Below are 18,982 nucleotides of genomic sequence, written 5' to 3'. Positions count from 1 at the left end.
GGCGGCGTTGCAGGACCTCCTGATCTTCCGGTTTCATGGTCTCGGTCCCCTTCAGGGTCCTTTCCGCTCCGCGATGCCTGTGCGGGGCATTAGACCCTCAGTGCGGGGTACCCACTCAGTTCCAGTGAGTAGGTCGAACGACACAAGAGAACACCGCAGCGCTCCACAACAAAAGACTCTCCACATCGAGCGAGCTGGTGGACTCGCGACTGCCATGTTAGCGTGGGAAGAGCGCCGGGGTTGCCCCATTCACTTGCCGATTGCTACTTTTAGATTACAAGGTTGATTCAAACACCGATCTCGGACCGATTTAGCACGTATTTATGTATCACCCCGACACGTGCCATGACGTCCTATCATTTCTGTTGCCACAATCTTGCGCCGCGCAGGCTCCTTTGCTCCCTGCTTCATCCTCACAAGACCCTGCCGTTCCTCCTTCGATTCTCATTGCCCCTATATACGTATTAGTCCTAGCTAGCTCGCGCGTCGGAACAAATATCTCACCATGTGGTGGCTCGACCCCGGCAAGGAGGTCTTGAACGTCGTACGTGCTCTCGAATACACCTCGAACATGAATCGTCCTCCGGCACTCAGACCAGCTGGTCTTGCTCTCTCAACCAGATCTTCAACCGCATCCTTGCCCCGTATGTCGAAAACTTGGACATGAACCAAGTGAATTATGGGATAGGGCAGGGTGCGTTCTCGCTACCGTCGGCGCTTTGAATTCCCCGCCACCGACACTCACATTGCACCCTCCAGGTCAATTAACACTCAAGAAGCTCAGGCTCAAGAAGGGTGCATTGGACAAATTTCGGCTCCCCGTCGATGTGATTGAAGGTTAGCTCGCATTGAGCGAATATCGCCGTGGATTCATTTCCTGAAGTCTTGTGTAGGTCACCTGGGCACCTTCACGCTTTCTTTGCATTGGAGAAATCTGGGCAATCAGCCCGTCGAATTGCTGATCGAGGATGTCTATCTCCTCGTCGTACCCTCTTCGCAAGGAAATGAAGACCCGGAAGAAAACGAAGCTCGGGCACAGGCTGCAAAACGGGAGCGGTTAGAAAACGCAGAACTGCTCCATATGAATCGGAACACGGCCGTACAATCGCAAGGTATGTGTGGCGTGTCTCTTCGACATGCACGAGGTATCGATGATCTACATTTTTGTAGAAGAAACGCCCGAGCAGCAAGGTCTCTTGGCTTCCCTGATTGCCAAAATCATCAACAATCTCCAGGTCACGATCAAGAACATCCATGTTCGTTATGAGGACAAGCTCAGTGTCCCAGGAGTAAGCACGACATATCTCCGTTCCCTTTTCGCTTATGTTGAACACGTATTCAGCATCCATTCGCGGCGGGCTTGACATTGGCCGGGTTCTCTGCCTTCTCCGTGGATGAGAACTGGGTCCCCGCGTTCATCGAGAGCACAGCGGGTAGTATCCACAAAGTATGCACCCCAGCATTTACCTTCTGTCAAGTATACTCACTCCATTTATAGCTCTCAAAACTTGAATCGCTAGCCGTTTACATCGATACTGACACGAGCAGCATGGCTGGTTTGCCCTATTCGGAAGCGATCGAAAAATTCAAGGCTATGGTAACCTCGGTTTCCGCTCTATACCCGACGAAAACCCATTCTGATCATTGCTGTGTTCAGATTGCCAGCGAGAAGCATGCCAAAGATCATCAATACATCCTGAAACCCGTCTCGGGGGAGGGCAGGGTATGAACGAACAACAAACACACATCGTCGTCAATTTGGTACTCAAATGATTTACTACATAGATCGTCATGCACAAGAAGCTGGACAACGAAACGCCGCGGTTTGACGTTCAGCTGTTCTTTGACGAGATCGGCGTTCTGCTGGACGATAACCAATACCGAGATGCGATCTCGCTCGTGGACATGTACCACATTTACATGCGAAACCGACAGGTAAAATTCGACATTGCTACGGCTTTTGCGGCGAACCCGACTTGATTTTTTTTTCTTGTCGACAGTATCTCAAGTTCCGGCCCACTACGGAAGAGCTCGAAGAAAATCGACCACGAGCATTGCTGAATTTTGCAGGCAAGGCCATCTTGGACGGTGTTCACGAAAGGAGGCGGAAATGGACCTGGGCGTACTTCGCTGAGCGTAGGGATGACAGGCATCGATACGTCGAGCTTTTCAAGAAGAAGCAGTTGAACACGCTCAGACCTCAGGTACCTTCAAAAGCACACCGTGTCTACCCTTTTTATTAACTAGACACGTTGAATGCAGGACACCGCCATGTTCGAGGCGCTGGAAAAGAAACTGTCGTACGAAGACATCCGCTTTTACAGGTCCATCGCACGCTCAGAGCTCCGCAAGGACGCAGCCCTCCGCAGACAACTCGAGGACGACAAGAAGAAACAGGACTCACAACAGTCGGCGGGCTGGGGCAGCTGGCTCTGGGGTTCTTCCTCCTCCGATTCCAGCCAAGGCCCCGACTCTGGCTCTGGAGAAAACGCGTTCACCGGGCCGATGACGGAAGAACAGCGGAAGGAACTGTACGACGTGCTCGATTACGATGAGAAAGCTGCTCTGGCGGAGTCGTTCGAGGCTCCGAGGGGGGCTCTCAAGATGCGGGTGGCCGCGAAGCTGGAGAAGGGCTCGTTGGCACTCATGACGGACCCGCACGGGAAGGCGGAGGAGGTGATTTCGATCGTGTTCGATGCGTTTCAGGCGGATTTCGTGCAGCGTGCGGATAATTTCGAGCTCACGACCGCGTTGGGCGGTTTGCGCGTGTTCGATGGGACGACGAAGGATACGTTGTATCCCCAGATCGTGCACGTCAAGAGCGACGAGAGTGGAGAGAAGAAGCCGGACGTGGAGGATCCGTTCTTCTTTGTGAAGTTTGAGAATAACCCGTTGGACGAGCGGGCGGATTCGGCGTTGACGGTTCGGATGCGTCATATGGAGATCATCTATCACAGGGGCTACGTTGAAGCTATTTATCGCTTCTTCAAGCCGCCTGCTAGTCAATTGGAGTCTGTGGAGGCTCTGTTGGTGAGTCTGGCTTTGTTCGAGTTCATATGTGAGAGCTGCTGATGCGATCTGGTGCGGCGAGGGTAGAATGCTGCGAGTCAGACGCTCGAAGGTCTTCGGAAGGAAACGCGAGCGGGTCTTGAATATGCCCTTCAGAATCACAAGACCGTCGACATTCAGATGGACATGAATGCTCCGGTCATTATCATACCGGAAAGGTAAAAACTTTCGTTTACTCCTGCTGAGCGGCGAGCGCTGATCATTGAGAAGTATCACGACCAACCGATGCAAACATCTGCTAATCGATGCCGGTCACATCTCTATCGAGAGCAATCTGGCAGACAAGGAGGCTATTCGCCAGATCCACCTCAAGAGGAACCAGAATTACACGGACGAAGATTATGTCAGGTTAGAGTCGTTGATGTATGACAAGTTCTCGTTGAAGCTCCATGCGGCTCAGGTAAGAATGTCCGTATATCACTCGATCCATGCTGAAGCGTTTCGACGGTATAGTTCGTGCTAGGAGATGAACTCCAAGCTTGTCGCGATGCTCTCACCTCAGACGACCACAACTCGCTGCATCTCCTCGAGCGCATCAATATCGATCTTCAGGTCCAGAATTCCATCGTGCCTAGTGCCGTCAATCTTTCGCGATTCAAGGTTTCCGGAAACCTTCCTACTTTACAGCTCAACTTTTCGGACACGAAGTATAAGTCCATCATGCGTCTCGTTGATGTTACTATACCGAAACTCGGAGACGATGACCCGTCGGCCTCAGCTACGACCAGTGGATATCAGATACCTTCCGGATTGTTCCCTTTCGCGGGCGAAGAGTATACTATCGATGACGATCATGAGGATGATGAGTCCAAGGAGCAGTCTCAGGACGGAGGTGTAGAGGTATGTCTCATGAGCCATCTTACGAGACGTTCACCAGCGAGTTATTCACCGGAAATTCTAGCAGCGTGGAATGCATCAGAGGACGTTCGAGCTCAACTTCCAGGTGGATACCGTGCGCGCGTCTATTTCTAAGAGTCAAGGCGAGGATGGCGAGAAACCTCTGGGTGACCTCTCGTTCAACCAATTCACTTTGACATTCGGTTTGGAGAAGTTCGATATGACGGTCGATATCAGCCTCGGGTACGTTTTGTCCTAACTTCTGACGACCGCTAATCATTAACCAAAATGCATGTTCAGCTCCCTGTCTATGAATCTGATGGAGCCTGGCGCCGAACCCCTCGAGGTCCTATCTTCGGTCGAGACCGACGAGAACAAGGACTTGCTCACCGTGAAGTATCACCGAGTCCAGAAAGCGTCACCAGAGTTCTTCACTATGCACGAGGGTATCGACCAGAACGTCGACATCAAGATATCTACGGTTGTTTTCCGCGCTGCGCCAGAACCGGTTCTCACGTTGTATGACTTCATCATGTCGACCTTCGTCGCTGCGCCATCGGGTGCTGTTATCACTGAGACAGAGCAGCAAGACACTTCGAAAGTCGTGGACTCTGCGGCTCAACAGGAGGCTAATGCGCAAGGTGGCAAGATCCGTGTTTTGGTCGAGCTTGCCAGCGTGGAGAGTAAGTATCCATCATGTATTGGTATCATATAAAGGACTGACTTGAGTTTATTCCCAGTCTTGCTCGTCAATGCCGCTGCTAGGCTTGCGACACTGTCGCTTTCGACTGCAAAGACGACCGTTCTCTTATTCTCGAACACAATGAACATCCATGCGAAGCTCGGGAGCTTGTCGCTCACCGATGATTCCGACGAGAAGACGGCCGTTCCGGAGTTCAAGCAGATCATGTCCATCGAGGGTGATAACTTGGCCGAATTCCGGTACGAGACGTTCGACCCCAACGACCACGAGAATTACAAGGGAATCAAGTCTTCGGTTTATTTGGCCGCTGCGTCCGTGAAGCTGCATTACCTTGAACAGCCTCTGCATGATATCTATCTCTTCATGAACAAGTTGGCGAAATTGAAGGGTCTGTATGATGCTGCTACTCAGGTCAGGAAATATTCTCTCGCTCGCTATATCGTCAGTTGCTCACGGATAGTTTGGAACGAACGTTGTAGGTGGCCGTGCAACGAGCGTCTGAGATCGAGAGGATGAAGTTCGAGATCTCCGTCAAGACCCCTATCCTCGTCTTCCCCTCAGACGTGACCAGTTCTCAAGATGCGTTGACGCTGCGTCTTGGTGAGATTACCGCCAACAATGCGTACGAGGACGACAAACTCAAGACCTCGGCAAGCTTGCGTGGGATTCAGCTCATCTCCACGTTATATCATGACTCGAAGCCTTCGACCCTCAAGATCATCGATGATATCGAGGTCGAGGCGGATGTGGTCCAAGCCGCTGCTGCTAGACCTGCGGGAAATAATGACTATCCCGACACTCAGGCAAGTTTTCATGCATCGTTTTCGTCTTAAATATTACTAACGCAAATGTTGTGCCCAGGTCAATGTCAAGGTCTCCGATATCAAGCTCTACCTGACTCAAGTCCAGTACGGAATGGTCATCGCATTGTCTCAGTCTATCCCGAAAATATTGAGTGGAGCACCAGAGGGAGCGGCACAGGTCGAAGACACTGTGTCATCGAAGGCTTCTTCGAAGCACTCCCCGGAATCTGATCAAGACTCTGGTGTCGCATTACGACCTGAGTTGGCTCCTGTCTCAACTGCCGAGGGTGCCAACATCTGGACGAGTCTTGACCTCATTGTTTCGATCAACGCTGTGAAGCTTCACTTATACGACGCTCAGGCAACAACGACTGCGAACCTGCAGGAGCACGGTGTCGCTCGATTCGCGCTCAACAACAACAGTCTGAGATTGAAGATGCTTTCAGATGGGTCTTTGGAGGCTCAGGTCGTCCTCAAGTCGTTCACGATGAGCAACACCCGCGCTGGCAATTCCAAGTTCCGAGAAATCATACCAGCTGCTCAACACGACCGGAACCAATTCATGATCCTGTACACCGCATCCGGGGGACCGAACCCATCATCGCTCGCAGTCCTCACCGTCGATTCCCCGAAAGTCATCTTCGCTATCGATCCCGTCTTTGCTCTCATGGAGTTTTTCTTGAGTGCCTTTCCCCCTTCACCACCGGCGCAAGAGATGGAGTCCGTCTTCGATGCTCCGCAAGCTCAAGAAGTCGCGCAGCCCAGTGATCCTGGTCAAAAGTCTGGCTTGGATTTCCGGTTCGACCTTCACGACGTATCGGTCAGTGTACTCGAAAGTGAGACAGACGCGAACTCGCAGGCTATTCGTCTTTCTATCGGTCAAGTCTTGCTCTCGCAACAGGTGCGATTTTTTTCCTGGCAATATCCGATTTCCTTCATGACTAAACTCTCGCATAGGGAATCATGGCATTGAACGTCACTCGCTTGGGAATGTCATTGACACGCATGGGCAAAGGCGCGGATGACGTCCGCTTCCTCGACGAAGTCGACATGACCGTCACTCTGGACAGCAGGAACTCGTCAGCTCACCAGATGACCAGTATCGACATCACCTCGAAGCCCATTGTCTTCCGCGCCTCTTACCGAGACATCCAGCTCATCATGACAATCACGAATAAGGCCCTAACAGCCTATAACCAGTCAAGTCAGAGGGCGAGTACGGCGCAGGAACAGGCGAACACCAAGGTGCGGCCGAGTGTGAGAGCCGCGTCTTCGTCTGGTCAAGCTGTTTCGCGCAAGTCTATTGCACGCAGAAGCGGACAAGTCCCTACTGTCGGTCGGGCGAGGGTTATTACGTCCAAAGAACAGGTGAGTACTTAGTCAAAGATCGTGTGCAACCGTTTGCTGATATGTCTTCTTTCTGTTCAAAAAGCTGAAAGCCTCCCTAGATGGATTCCGTTTGGTTCTGATCGGTGACTTACACGAACAGCCAACGTTGCACCTCAAGGTCAAACCCTTCACTGTAGGGGTCAATGATTGGTCCGGAGAGGTAAACAACATGACGGCTCTGGTTCCCAATTCAGGAACTGATCATTTTGGTCTCAGTTACAAGCGTCAACGACACTGGCGACATCCATCAGCTATTGGAACTTGACAAACTCGCACTGGGAGCCTCGTAGGTTGCATTCAACTCGATAACGGCACATTATTTACTGAACTCCTTGTCTCACTACAGTGATCGATCCTTGGACATTTTCTGCCTCGGTAAGAGCGCAGAATGTTAACTTTTCATTTATCTAAATCTGGCGTATACAAAGGTTGCGAAAGACCGCCCGGACAGCGCGATGGTAGCTACGTTGTCTTCACAAGAGCGATTGAATCTCAACGTCAGCACGACGTTCTTGGAAATGGCCGTCGACATCCTCAATACTTGGAGCAGAGAGGGCGAACGTGTCCTGGAGAAAGCACGTGGAAGCTATGCACCGTATCAGATCCGCAATTATACCGGGACGCCCCTGTACATCTGGGCAGACGCGGATGGTAGCAGCGAGAAGAAGGATCTCGGCGCTGTCAAGGTCAACGATGGCCAGACTATCGACTGGAGGTTCGACGACTGGAAGACTATGCGCGAGGTCAGTTTAATGGCTAACTTTATCATGTTGGGGGTGCTGAACCTTTATCTAGCATACGGGGTCCGCTGGCCAAAGTAGCATAGGAGTGCAGTTCGACGGACAACCTTGGGAACGGCTGCGTAGCATCCCTGTGGACAGAGAGGGAGAGTTCACATATGCACTTCGACCAAGGACGGACAAGCTCCACAATCGCATGCTCTGTGAAGTTACAGTCGTGGCCAGCGTCAAGATCGTCACCCTTCGATCTACCTATAAGGTACACAATCAGACTTTGTACCCGGTAGAACTCACTCTGGTGGATGATACCGGTCGCGCTCAGCGTGGTGTCGAGAAGATAGGCAAGTCACAGTTGTTTTGCGGCAAAGTCCAACGCTGACATTTTTCCAGCCCCTGGTCAGGACTTTTCCCTGCCCATCGATGCCGTTGGCAAGTACAAGGTTAGGGTCCAGCCTGACCGTAAGCCTGTTGTCCCTCGTACCATGCTCCCCTCGGTTGAATTACTGGGTTGTTCTTCATCACAGAGGGCTTCGGCTACAAGTGGTCATCCGCAATACGTTGGGAAGACCTTGTCTCCCGACAAACCTTCACTCTCAGATGCCCTCACACTGACGAGCAAGAAGCCGCGTTCAGGTTCCACGCCTTTGTACAGACTGATGCAACCGGTGCTTCGATGCGGTCCGTGCTAGCTTTATCAAAGCTTAGATTCCCCTACTCATATCTACTCATACAGAAAATATCCGAAGATTGATCTCAAACTCCGTGCTCCTATCGAACTTGAGAACCTCCTCCCCTACAATCTTCAATACCGGATCTACGACAAGGACACTGATCAGAACTGGAAGAGCTACCTTAGGACGGGAGGAATTATGCCTGTTCACTCTGTCGAACTTGGGCATCTCGTTCTTCTCAACGTTGAGATCCAGGATACAGGTGAGTTCTGCCTTGACTTCGACCAGGGGTTGTGGTCTGAACCATTTGTGTAGTATTCAAGCCTAGCGACTTTGGCATAATCAACACGGACGGACATTCCGACTTCGACATCGAACATCGCCTCACCTTGCAGGATCCTCAAGGTCGGAAATTGGATCTCCGGCTGAACTATATGTACGTCGAACGAGTACTTGTTTCTTATCCGCTGTGTGAACTAATCGTATCACAGTCGCTTCCCGGAGGCCGGCGGGGCCTTCAAAGTCCAGATCTACTCTCCTTACCTTATAGTCAACAAGATGGGTATCCCATTTGGCGTCATGGCTGTTCGGTCCGCCAGACCTGGTGCTCCTCATGCGGTCGCAGGCGACTCACGCGACGGTCAGTTTCTCTCAGGTTTAGGAAATCGTGATGTGCTGACAGTCCCGCAGAAACGTTATCTAAGCCAGTCCCATTCCGTAAGTCAGACTTTTCTCTCACTCTGCAACCAGCTAACCTACGTGCAATAGTGTTGTCTCATCCTGTTGAGCGCGGCAATGAATTCGTCCTGAAAGTTGGGAATTCTGCCTGGTCAAAGGTGCGGAATTCGACTCTTGCATACTGCCGGAGCTCATTCAGACTTGTTCGAATAGCCACTGAACTTGGAAGCTCCAAGTGCCGAGACGGAGCTAACAGTTGCATCAAACTCTCAGAAGAACGAGGAGGTGCATGTTGGCCTCTCATGGACCGTCGGACTGGGGAAGTACAAGTTAACGAAGGTGATCACGATCGCTCCTCGGTTCTTGATCAAGAACAACATGGCCGAACCTATCTGTTTCCGAGAGCATGGCGTTGCGCCTCGAGGGAAGTCGACATTGGAGCCATCAGAGCGAGTACCGATACATACCATGCGAGCGGGCTACGAAAAGCTTCTCACAATAGCTTTCCCGGGGCTCAACACGGAATGGTCAGTGACGCTGCGTATGACGTCCACGATATACTAATTCCTTTCCGTAGGTCGCCACCATTCAGTGTCGAGGATATCGGTTCGGTGCACTTCCGTCTCAAGGAGCCAGGCGAACGATCGACGAGTCACCTAATTCGCGCGGACATCAAGATGGACTACTCGACTATCTTCGTGACGATCAACCTCGCGGACGACGACTGGCCTTTCACCGTTGAAAACGACAGTTCATATGATCTCTCGTTTTGTCAAATGGTAAGAAGTTCATTCTCGTCAAAATCTCGATGATATGCGACCTACTTTTTCTTTCTTACAGGACCTGGCGCACGGTGACGCTGACGCTTCAAGCAAAGCCAACCCTAGCTACTTCTTGCCGGACCACACACTAACACCATACGCATGGGATTTCCCCGCCGGTGCTGAGAAGAAGATCCTGCTTACGATCGGCAACGCACGCCGAGCTGTAGACATCATGGAGATCGGAGATCTGGTTCCCTTCAAATTCCATGTACGGTCATCACTACTCACAGAGGATGGCATTACTGACCTGACCAAACAGAACCAGACCCATAAGGGAGTGGTGTCCATTGACGTTCGTGTCGAAGGCCACAAGCAAGTCCTCAGGATCAGTGACTACAGGCCCGAAAACAGCTTGTACCGACAAAGGACTCGTGGGAGTATGTCCAGCTCTCGAGTGAACACGATCTCTAGCACCGAGGGATTCGAAGCGATTACCGAAGAGATCAAACCGAACTTCTCGTTCAATGTCGACTTCTCTGGCATCGGCTTGTCCCTCATCAACAGAAGGATCGTTGAAGTTGTGTACCTCTCGATCGAGAAGTTGAAGTTCGAGTATTCGACCAGCAATGTGGCGCAGTCGGTCAACGTCTCGTTTGGCTCCATACAACTAGACAATCAGCTGCATGATGCGATATTCCCTGTTGTTCTACAACCAACACCGCTGACGAAGGAGGCGCGCAATGCGCAAGCGTTGCCAACAATCCAGGGATCGGTCATCTGGCTGAACGACCAGGGTGAGAGATGTTCACTGCTTGAGAGCTCACGTACATGCTCAAGCGTTGTACGCAGAACACGGCGTATTGTTCGTCAAGTACTGCTCGGTGTTGTTGCAGGCCTTGACCATCACTGCCGACGAAGACTTCCTGTATACTGTGTACGAACTCAGTCAGATCAAAGGCGCGTCTTGGGAAGAAGGGCACCAGGAGTACGTTTGCTTTGTCTTGATTGTCTACAGAGTGCTGATGTCATTCGTAGTGTGCTTATTGAACACCCTGAGGAGATACCGGAGCCACACACTGCGGCCAGCAGCGAACAAGTCTACTTCGAGGTCCTTGAACTCCAACCAATCCGGCTGGCTTTGTCCTTCATGCGTACAGAAAGAATGAGCGGCGCGGAGAAGTGAGCACTTCTCTCATCTTGTCCGAGCCTTTATAGCTAACCACAATGGTACAGGATGAGCATACGGAATCCTTTAGCCATCATCGTCAACGCGATAACCATGGCCATCGGAAACGTCAACGACGCGCCTCTGGAGTTCAACGCGCTCGCCATCAAAGACATGCGCCTGAGTGTGCCGGACGTCCAATCCCGTATCATATATCACTACCGACAAGAGGTCCTCCGTCAGCTCTACCGTATCCTGGGCTCTGCAGATTTCATCGGTAACCCTGTCGGCTTGTTCACGAACGTCAGCTCCGGAGTGGCGGATATCTTCTATGAGCCTTTCAATGGTGTTGTCATGCACGGCAATCGGGAACTCGGTGTCGGCATCGCGAAGGTACGTTGCACCACAAGCTCGTACATGCCCATGTCTGACAAAACAACCTATACAGGGTGCGGCGAGCTTCGTCAAGAAGACTGTCTTTGGCTTCTCGGATAGTTTCACGAAGGTGACCGGTAGCATAGGCAAAGGTATCTCTGCCGCCACACTCGACTCTGAGTATCAAAAGCGGAGAAGGATCACCCAGCGACGAAACAAGCCGCGACACGCCATGTGAGTCCAGCTGTGAGCTTCGAGTTTCATATTTATCTAAGCCATATTTTTAGCTACGGTGTCACTGCCGGAGCGGAGGCCTTTGCGAACAGTGTGGCGAGTGGCGCAGAGGGGCTTGTGGTGAGTTCGACCGGCGCAGCCATCCCTCAACTTTCCTTTTGTACTGATTCATTCTCTCCGTAGATGAAACCAATCGAGGGTGCCGAGTCAGAAGGGGCAGTTGGCTTCTTCAAGGGCGTCGGAAAGGGTTTGGTCGGGTATGTTATTTTTGTGGCGCGCCACGATGTGGATATCTGAGCTGATTCGGTTCTGTGCAGAGCTGTTACGAAGCCCGTCGTCGGAGTCTTCGACCTGGCTTCCAACGTAGCTGAAGGTGTCCGGAATACGACCACTGTCTTCGATAATCCTGCTCGGGATCGTGTCAGAATCGTAAGTCTTCCTGCTTTCTCTGCGCCAGGGGAGTGTATTAACACTTATGCTCTGTAGCCTCGAGTAACGCCCTCGGACGGTGTATTGGTGGTAAGTGTATACGTGTTTTATTCGTTGCATGTCTAGTCGACTCACAAAATTCTCTAGCCTTATTCGTCGCGAGAAGCGCTGGGTCAATACTGGCTCAAGGACCTCGACAGCGGTGCCTACCGCCAAGAATCCTACGTCGCCCACATTAGTAAGCGCTAGACTTCCTCTCCTCTTTTCATACTTGTTCCTAAATACTCCATCGCACCATCTTCCCCGACAATCTCAAATCTCACAGACATCCCCGGCACAGACAACGTCGTCATGCTGACCGCGACCCGCGTCCTCTCCTTCTACACCCGACGGCTCCGGCTGAACTGGGAGCTCCCCTTCACGCTCGTCCAGGGCGTGACGATCGAAGACAGCGGGATCCGGTTCTCACACAAGTCGGGGAAGGACCAGGATAAGTTCGTGAAGATCACGGACAAGAACTCGCAGTCGTGGTTCTTCGGACAGATCGCGACGGTCGTGAAGGCGTTCAATGCGCGGAGACGGATGGACTCGTGATTTTTTTTTGTGCGAAATATGCATAGTGGGTCGGTTCGTTGCGCCGCGACGGGTGGAATAAGGTTGTTTGTATGTGTTTGTGCATGTTTGTGTGTATGGGTGTTGATGACACGACGGCGATCGGTCGCGGGGCGGTGTATGACGAACGAACAAACGGACTGGAATGTATTGTACACGCTGATAGACGGACAACAACTAACTACTATAGCTAGCTATCCATCCGACAATTTGTTGTGGTATACGAGGGGGCGAATATCAATTACCTGTATCTTAATGTATCAAAAGAACAGAACAAGAACGGACGCGTGAAACAAAAACAAACCAAAAGAAAGGGGCTGCAGCTCAAGTACTAGTACTCAAGATAGACGCCCGTCGGGGGCATGTAATTAGGGTCTGCGCAAGCTACAAGTACTGGTACTTTGGAAAGACTGACTGAGTGAACTGAGTGAGAGTGAGAGAAAGAGTGCTTGGTATATAAGTATATGCTTTTATAGATATGATATGTATATCTCCATATGTATGTATAGGTATACCAACAATCCCTATCCCTATCCCCACCAGACTGTGTTTTCATCTCCTCGTTCCTCATCGCCTACTGAGCGAGCCCTAAACTCCGATCCAGGGAGTATTCCGAGAATTCAGAAAAGATGATGGAAATTGAGGACGGAAGAACGGACGGATGGATGGAAATTGAGGACGAACGAGACGGGGTAACATCTATCGAAAGGAAGCGAAAGAAGCGCAGAACCTCGGTTGACGGGGACAGGAGAGAACAGACAGATAAAAACGGAAAAACAAAAAACAAACGAGTGACTGTGGGGGGCGGGGCGGTAGCGCAGGTGGAAGGAAAGTCCCGTGGTAAGTAGAGTTGGCCTACATTTGAGGGTAGAGGGTAAATGGTGAAGGGGTAAAAGTGCAAATCAAAATAGAGACGATAGACGGTCGGGGGAGAGGGAGGGAGTGGTTTTAACGAAAAGGGAATAAGGTGAAATGACGCTGATGATGATGATAATGGAACGAAAACACGCAAATAGAACGATAAATCAAGGGGGCATATACATAATAAACAAGAGAGAGAGAGCGGTCGAGATGTAAAGAAACGAGAACGAGGATCAAGAAAACAGAAGAGAAGAGAACAGAGAAAAAGGAGCCTCCACCACATAATCACTGAACGACTCCCCTACTCCCCCTCGACGGTCTAGGATGTCCCACCGTATGATCACTAAACGTCGGACTCCCCTCCATCCCACTCCCCTTCTTCACCGTAACAACACTGGACACCCTCTCCCTCATCACCTCCCCCTCCTTCCCTTCCGTCGACTCCGACTCCGACCTAAACCTCCCATTCCCATTCCCATTCCCACTCCTCGGCGGCGGAAGGCCCCCAAAGTCCTCGAGATGATCCTCATCGACCATCCCGTCTCCATCCCCATACTTCGCCCTCGGGCTCGCAGAATACGCGCTCTGGAAGTCCGTGTCCGAGTCGTCCGTAGTCCCCGTGAGGGCGTTCGTCAGCGCAGGCGTGGACGGCGAAGGAGCCGGAGGTGTAGCAGGGCGTGTGGCGCCCAACGACGCGCCAGAGGAGATTTTCCGAATCCCGCGACTATCGATGGATGATTGATCTCCATGCTGTTGTTGATCAGGGTCAGTCGAAAGAGTATCGTCGACGACGGTCGTAGGCGCATCAGAAGAAGAAGTGATGACCGTGGGCCTCATCCCCGACGCACTATTCCTCGGCGTCGTCTCCGGAGCCTTCTTCGTCGGCGTAACGACCTCCGTCGAGTCAGATCTTCTACTATTCTCGCTACTCCTCCTCACATGCCCGCTCGGCGTATTCCCGCCACTCCTATTCCTGGACGACGATCCCTTACGAGCCTTCCCCCCAACTCTAGCAGCCCCCTTCTGCGCCCTCCGACGAGGCGTATACCTCGCCTCTGACATCTCGCTCCCGCTCTCCGTGCTAGACTGATGTTGCTGCTGTTGCCTATTATCCCTCTCCCTATACTCCGCCGCGAGCGCATTCTCCAATTTCTGCTGGATCTCCAGAACCTTCCGCGCGATCCTATCGCTGCGCTCGCTAATACCCTCGTCCACAGCCTTCATCCCATCCTGCTGCGCCTCCGTCGTCATACTCGACGAGAACCGCTTCGTCTTCTTCGCCTTCGCAGTTCCCGCCTCGTCACCATCCGCGCTCACCCTCCCCGGCTCCTCACTCTCGTCCCCTTCCTCAATCACAGCCGAATACCTCTGCAAATCCGTCTTACGCCCCACATCCTGTCCCCCCTCTCCTTCCTGATCCGCATCATCCCCATACTCCGCCAACGTCGTCTCAGTGCCGAACGACCGTAGCTGCTTGATCCTACTCCCCGCGTCACTGGGCCTCCGCGATCTCGCATTGCGTGACGACGGCCGACTCGCATTGCGTGACGACGGCCGACTCGCATTGCGTGACGACGGCCGACTCGCATTGCGTGACGACGGCCGACTCGCATTGCGTGACGAAGGCCGACTCGCACTCACGCTGCCCGAATCGTACCCATCACCCTCACCCTCACTCTCATAGTCTCCCTCATTCATCCCAACCGCCATCGACGCGAGTGCCTGTTCGATCTGTGCTTCGACTTCGGCGACCATAGCGGCTCGTTCGACTTCCATTGTTTCCATTGCTTGTTTCATCTTCTGGAGCTCGTCTAGCGCGTCTTTGTGTTGGCCTTCTGTGTCTCTGAGCTCTGTGAACATAAACATATACATAGATCATCAGCAAACCGTGTCCACCGAAGGCGAAAGAGAAGAGAAGAGGAAAAGGTGAAAAAAAAACGCACGGCTCTCCAACCGATGTTTCTCCCCCGCCGTCAACGTAACAAGCCCACTCAACCTCTTCGTCTCCCTCTGCTCCTTATTAATCCTCGCCCTCAACTCTCCCGCCTCCACACTCAACTTCTCCGCATACTGCTCAAACGTCACAAACTTATCCCTCCACAGATCACTCTCCGTCATCAAAAAGTTCAACCTCCTCGACAGCCTCCCGATCTTCGTCTCTAGATCATCCCGCGCATCCACGAACGCAGTCGCGCGCTTCCGGATCGAGAGCTGGATGTGCTGTTCTGCGGCGGAGAGTTGGGGTTGACGACGGACGGAACCGAAGGAGGAGATGCGTTTGAGGAGGGACGGTTTGCGGAGTTTGTCTTGCAGGACTATGTCGAAGGCTTGGATGATCCGCGTCGAGTGCCACCATTCTGGAGGCTTGATCGTGTCGGCGACGGCGGCGGAGGCGCCACCGCGCTTGGCTTGGATCTTGCATACCGGCCTGAAACGACCGGCGGGGAAAGCTTCTTTGAATTCGCTGATTTTTTTTTGCAAGGTATCGAGCATGAGTCGTTAGGAGAAGAAAGAAATGATGGATGGATGGATGCGTACCTGGGTACGGAGTGATCTGGGTGATAGAGCGGTTCAAAGGCGGTCATCAACTGTTTCCTGAACCTCTCCCTCTGCTGCTTGACAGAGATAACACCAGGCGGCGGTGCGGCGCAGTTCCTACACAATCCGAATCCGTCTGTCTTAGCGTACAGAAATAAGACGGGCCAATCGAGAGATACTTACAAGTAGTTGATATCGAGATCACAAACGCAGACCTCGGGGGGAGGCCTGACGCAGTACCTGGCCTCGGTGGCGAGACCGATGATCCAAGGACCGGGATCGTCGATGTATATCTTCGCGTCGCGAGCGTGAACGGACTGCAGTGCGACACCGTTCCATCCACGAAGTTCGACGAGATACTTGATCGTGAGGACCGCGATCTGAAAACAGAAAATTGAGTACGGAACGAGGGGTGCACGAACGGGTTCACTTACGCCGAGCATGGCAGGATGACGAGAGAAGAACAAGATGCGGCCAGTGGGCGCTAACGCGATCTGTACGCACACACACCCCTTCAACATCAAAAACACGAAGAACCAAACACCCGACACGCACCTCGCAGATCGTCAATATATTATCGATATTGAGCGCCTTAAACAGCGGCCACATCGTGAAATTAACATCGACCAACCCGCGTCCAAAATCAAGTCCACCAGGGAAACGGGTCACGACTTCCAAACTCGTATCCGGATCATTGACCCCCAAGCCCGACGCGTCCGTCTTGACCGAAGCGGACGCGTCGAGTCTGATGAGGTCTCCCGCGCGGGGAGCGGGATGCGAGAGGATCTTCGAGATCTGAAGCGTGTGGGACTGGACGTCCTTGGAGAAGCGAGCCCAGGAGAGCGTGAGGTAGTCGCGCATGAGGTCGTAGATCGGGTGGCGCGAGACGAGGGCTGTGCAACATGAGTTTAGTCAGTTAGTTAGGATGATCCACACGCCGTTTGCACGGGAAGGAAAGGACTCACTGAGTGCGTAGGGTAGCCAAAAGACGGTATCGCCAGGGAGGAAGAGCGTGCTTTCGCCGGGATTGTGGCCCCCGTTGATCGTACTCGCCACTTCGAAATCGCTCTCGCTCATAGCGTCCGTGTCGGCATCAATATCGGTTTCGCCGTCTGTAGTGGCTCCCCAAGGCACACGTGCGCTCCGTTTTGTGCTACGGCGGGCCATGGCCGTCGGGTCGAGACTGCTACCGTGGCCGTCGCTACGGAGCGACCTGAGGCGGGCGTTGGCGAGACTGTTGGAGGATTCTTTGCGGGAGCGGTTGGCTTCGAGTGTTCGGCGGATGGCGGCGCTGCGTTCGGCATCTGCGTGGGACCATACGGTGAGGCAGACACCGTGGTAGGTGACGGTGCTGCTGGGAGTGGAAGGAGTGTTGGCGGACGCGCCTGCGCCGTGTCCGTGGGCAGAAGATGAAGCGTTTGGGGGAAAGATGTTGGATTGGCCTATGACGGCGGAAGAAGGGCGTGCGTTGATGAATGGGTCGTTGTAGGGGTAAAGAGAGGTGGCCATGGAGGTGGGGCGGGTGTCCGGGGCGCTGGTGGTGGAAAGAATAGATTGACGGAGAAGGGCGGCGGAAGAAGAGGCATGGAGGGCGGTGGTGGGTGCGGGGAGGGTGAAGGAGAAGGTGTGCACGGTGGAGGCAGGCTGGAGGGTGGACGCTATGATCTCGACCTCGCGAGTGAAGGAGAGCTGAGAAGGCGATAAGCACGAATACGGGAAGGAACGAGTTGGAATCGAAGGCGTACCTTGAGCGCCTTTGAGAGCATTTTGGCGACTTCCTGTTTACCAAGAGCGCCTGCACCCTTGTGTACCTCGCTCTCGCCCTTGCCCCGCTTCTTCTTCTTGCCACCACCGACGCCAGGGCTGACGGTGCTGCCGAGGACCTCTGCCCTCCACCAGCGATTGACGGCGCCCTCCGAGTGGGCGAGGCCGAGGACGGAGTCGGGGTCAGCGAGGGTCCATGTGTGTGGCGCCTTGGGGAGGCCAGAGACGACGTAGAGGGAGGTGAGGGGGAGGGTGGGAGTGAAGGCGGAAGGGGGAGGGGCTTCGCGCGCAGAACGGGTTGAAACGAGTGAGGTGCGTGTGGACGCAGGGATGGGCTCCATGGAGCGGTTGTGCTGTATGCCGAGCACACGGGACGCCTTGTCTGAGCGGGGGACGAGCTGCAGTGCGGACGCTGAGGGCGAGGGCGGGTTAATCGTCACAAAGTCGAGCTCGTCGGCGAGACGGCGGTCGTGGCCCTGGCCCTGGGTCGCGGTCGCTGTCGAGTTGTCTGTCTCTGCGCTGCTCCTGACGGTGGAGAGACGGCTGGGTGGGGGGGCAGAGCGCGAGGAGTCTTTGGAGCGGATGGAGAGCGAGGGCTGGAGCCTGCGAGAGTTGAAGGAGACGGCGGGAGGGCCCTGTTCGACAGAAGTCAGGAACGGCGCGAGGGCGGACCGCGGGAGCCTCGTCTGATTGGGGGCGTCCTCCGTGGTAGGCGCTGAGGACTGCTGTCTGCGCTGGCCAGAGAGCATCGTAGTGGAAAGAGAGGAAGGGGCACAGTGGCAAAAGGAGAGAACAGCTGTCGATGCGGCTATATGTACTCCCCCACGTCGTCCTCCGTACCTTGCAGTATCCCAAGCGATTTTTCCAGCTCAAATCGCGCCCCCCCTTTTCATTCCCTCGCTTATATTCTCCCGCTTCCTCGCCCCCTCCCCGGCCCTCCTCCCACAAATACACATCCTCCCGCTTCTTCTCCCACTGCGTCCCTTCCCGTCCATCGCTCTCCTCACGACCTCCCCTCTCCCGCTCTCGTTCCCGACGACGACGACCATCTGCCCAGCCCAGACGCGACGCGGTTGACATGTTGACAGCGCCCATGTGTTCAGATCCCCGTCGGACGCAGATCCAACGATTATCTCCGCCACGCCGCCCCCTCGGCATCCTCTCTTCCCCCGCGCCACTCTCTTCTCCTTCATCTTCCGTCGTCCACCACATAAATACGAACGTCCTCTCGACGCTGCAAACACCTGCAGTTTCATCCCTCGAGTCATACTTCTGCAGCTAGCCTTCGAGGCCGTCGTCATTCGCCACCCTCTCGGCTCTTTAGACTAATCTGCCAAATCTGACAGCCCG

At 53.5% G+C, this 18,982-nt stretch overlaps 1 protein-coding gene across 1 annotated transcript; it reads left to right on the top strand.

Annotated features, from left to right (window-relative positions):
- Positions 1–430: 430 nt before the first annotated feature.
- On the top strand, positions 431–18,793 carry STEHIDRAFT_170692 (uncharacterized protein). The gene is made up of 53 exons (XM_007307466.1): positions 431–544; positions 622–694; positions 760–837; positions 894–1,112; positions 1,171–1,289; positions 1,343–1,447; positions 1,499–1,597; positions 1,658–1,723; positions 1,786–1,935; positions 2,001–2,204; positions 2,263–3,030; positions 3,097–3,227; positions 3,280–3,469; positions 3,523–3,909; positions 3,971–4,149; positions 4,207–4,589; positions 4,647–5,020; positions 5,089–5,412; positions 5,471–6,313; positions 6,370–6,780; positions 6,845–6,961; positions 7,018–7,087; positions 7,148–7,176; positions 7,230–7,544; positions 7,597–7,882; positions 7,932–8,000; positions 8,066–8,219; positions 8,275–8,474; positions 8,528–8,648; positions 8,704–8,852; positions 8,903–8,929; positions 8,981–9,048; positions 9,104–9,417; positions 9,468–9,669; positions 9,731–9,922; positions 9,974–10,448; positions 10,504–10,639; positions 10,690–10,833; positions 10,888–11,212; positions 11,268–11,428; positions 11,482–11,548; positions 11,612–11,685; positions 11,746–11,857; positions 11,915–11,947; positions 12,005–12,095; positions 12,183–15,180; positions 15,274–15,797; positions 15,872–15,985; positions 16,052–16,248; positions 16,303–16,364; positions 16,426–16,761; positions 16,834–17,557; positions 17,614–18,793. Exons 1-46 carry the CDS (start codon positions 506–508, stop codon positions 12,449–12,451), a joined length of 9,342 nt encoding a protein of 3,113 aa, XP_007307528.1. The 5' UTR covers positions 431–505; the 3' UTR covers positions 12,452–15,180; positions 15,274–15,797; positions 15,872–15,985; positions 16,052–16,248; positions 16,303–16,364; positions 16,426–16,761; positions 16,834–17,557; positions 17,614–18,793.
- Positions 18,794–18,982: the final 189 nt, after the last annotated feature.

Source organism: Stereum hirsutum, assembly GCF_000264905.1.
Source record: "Stereum hirsutum FP-91666 SS1 unplaced genomic scaffold STEHIscaffold_13, whole genome shotgun sequence".
NCBI lineage: Eukaryota > Fungi > Basidiomycota > Agaricomycetes > Russulales > Stereaceae > Stereum > Stereum hirsutum.
The sequence above is the reverse complement of the archived record's forward strand: the minus strand, read 5'-3'. Positions and strand labels throughout refer to the sequence as shown.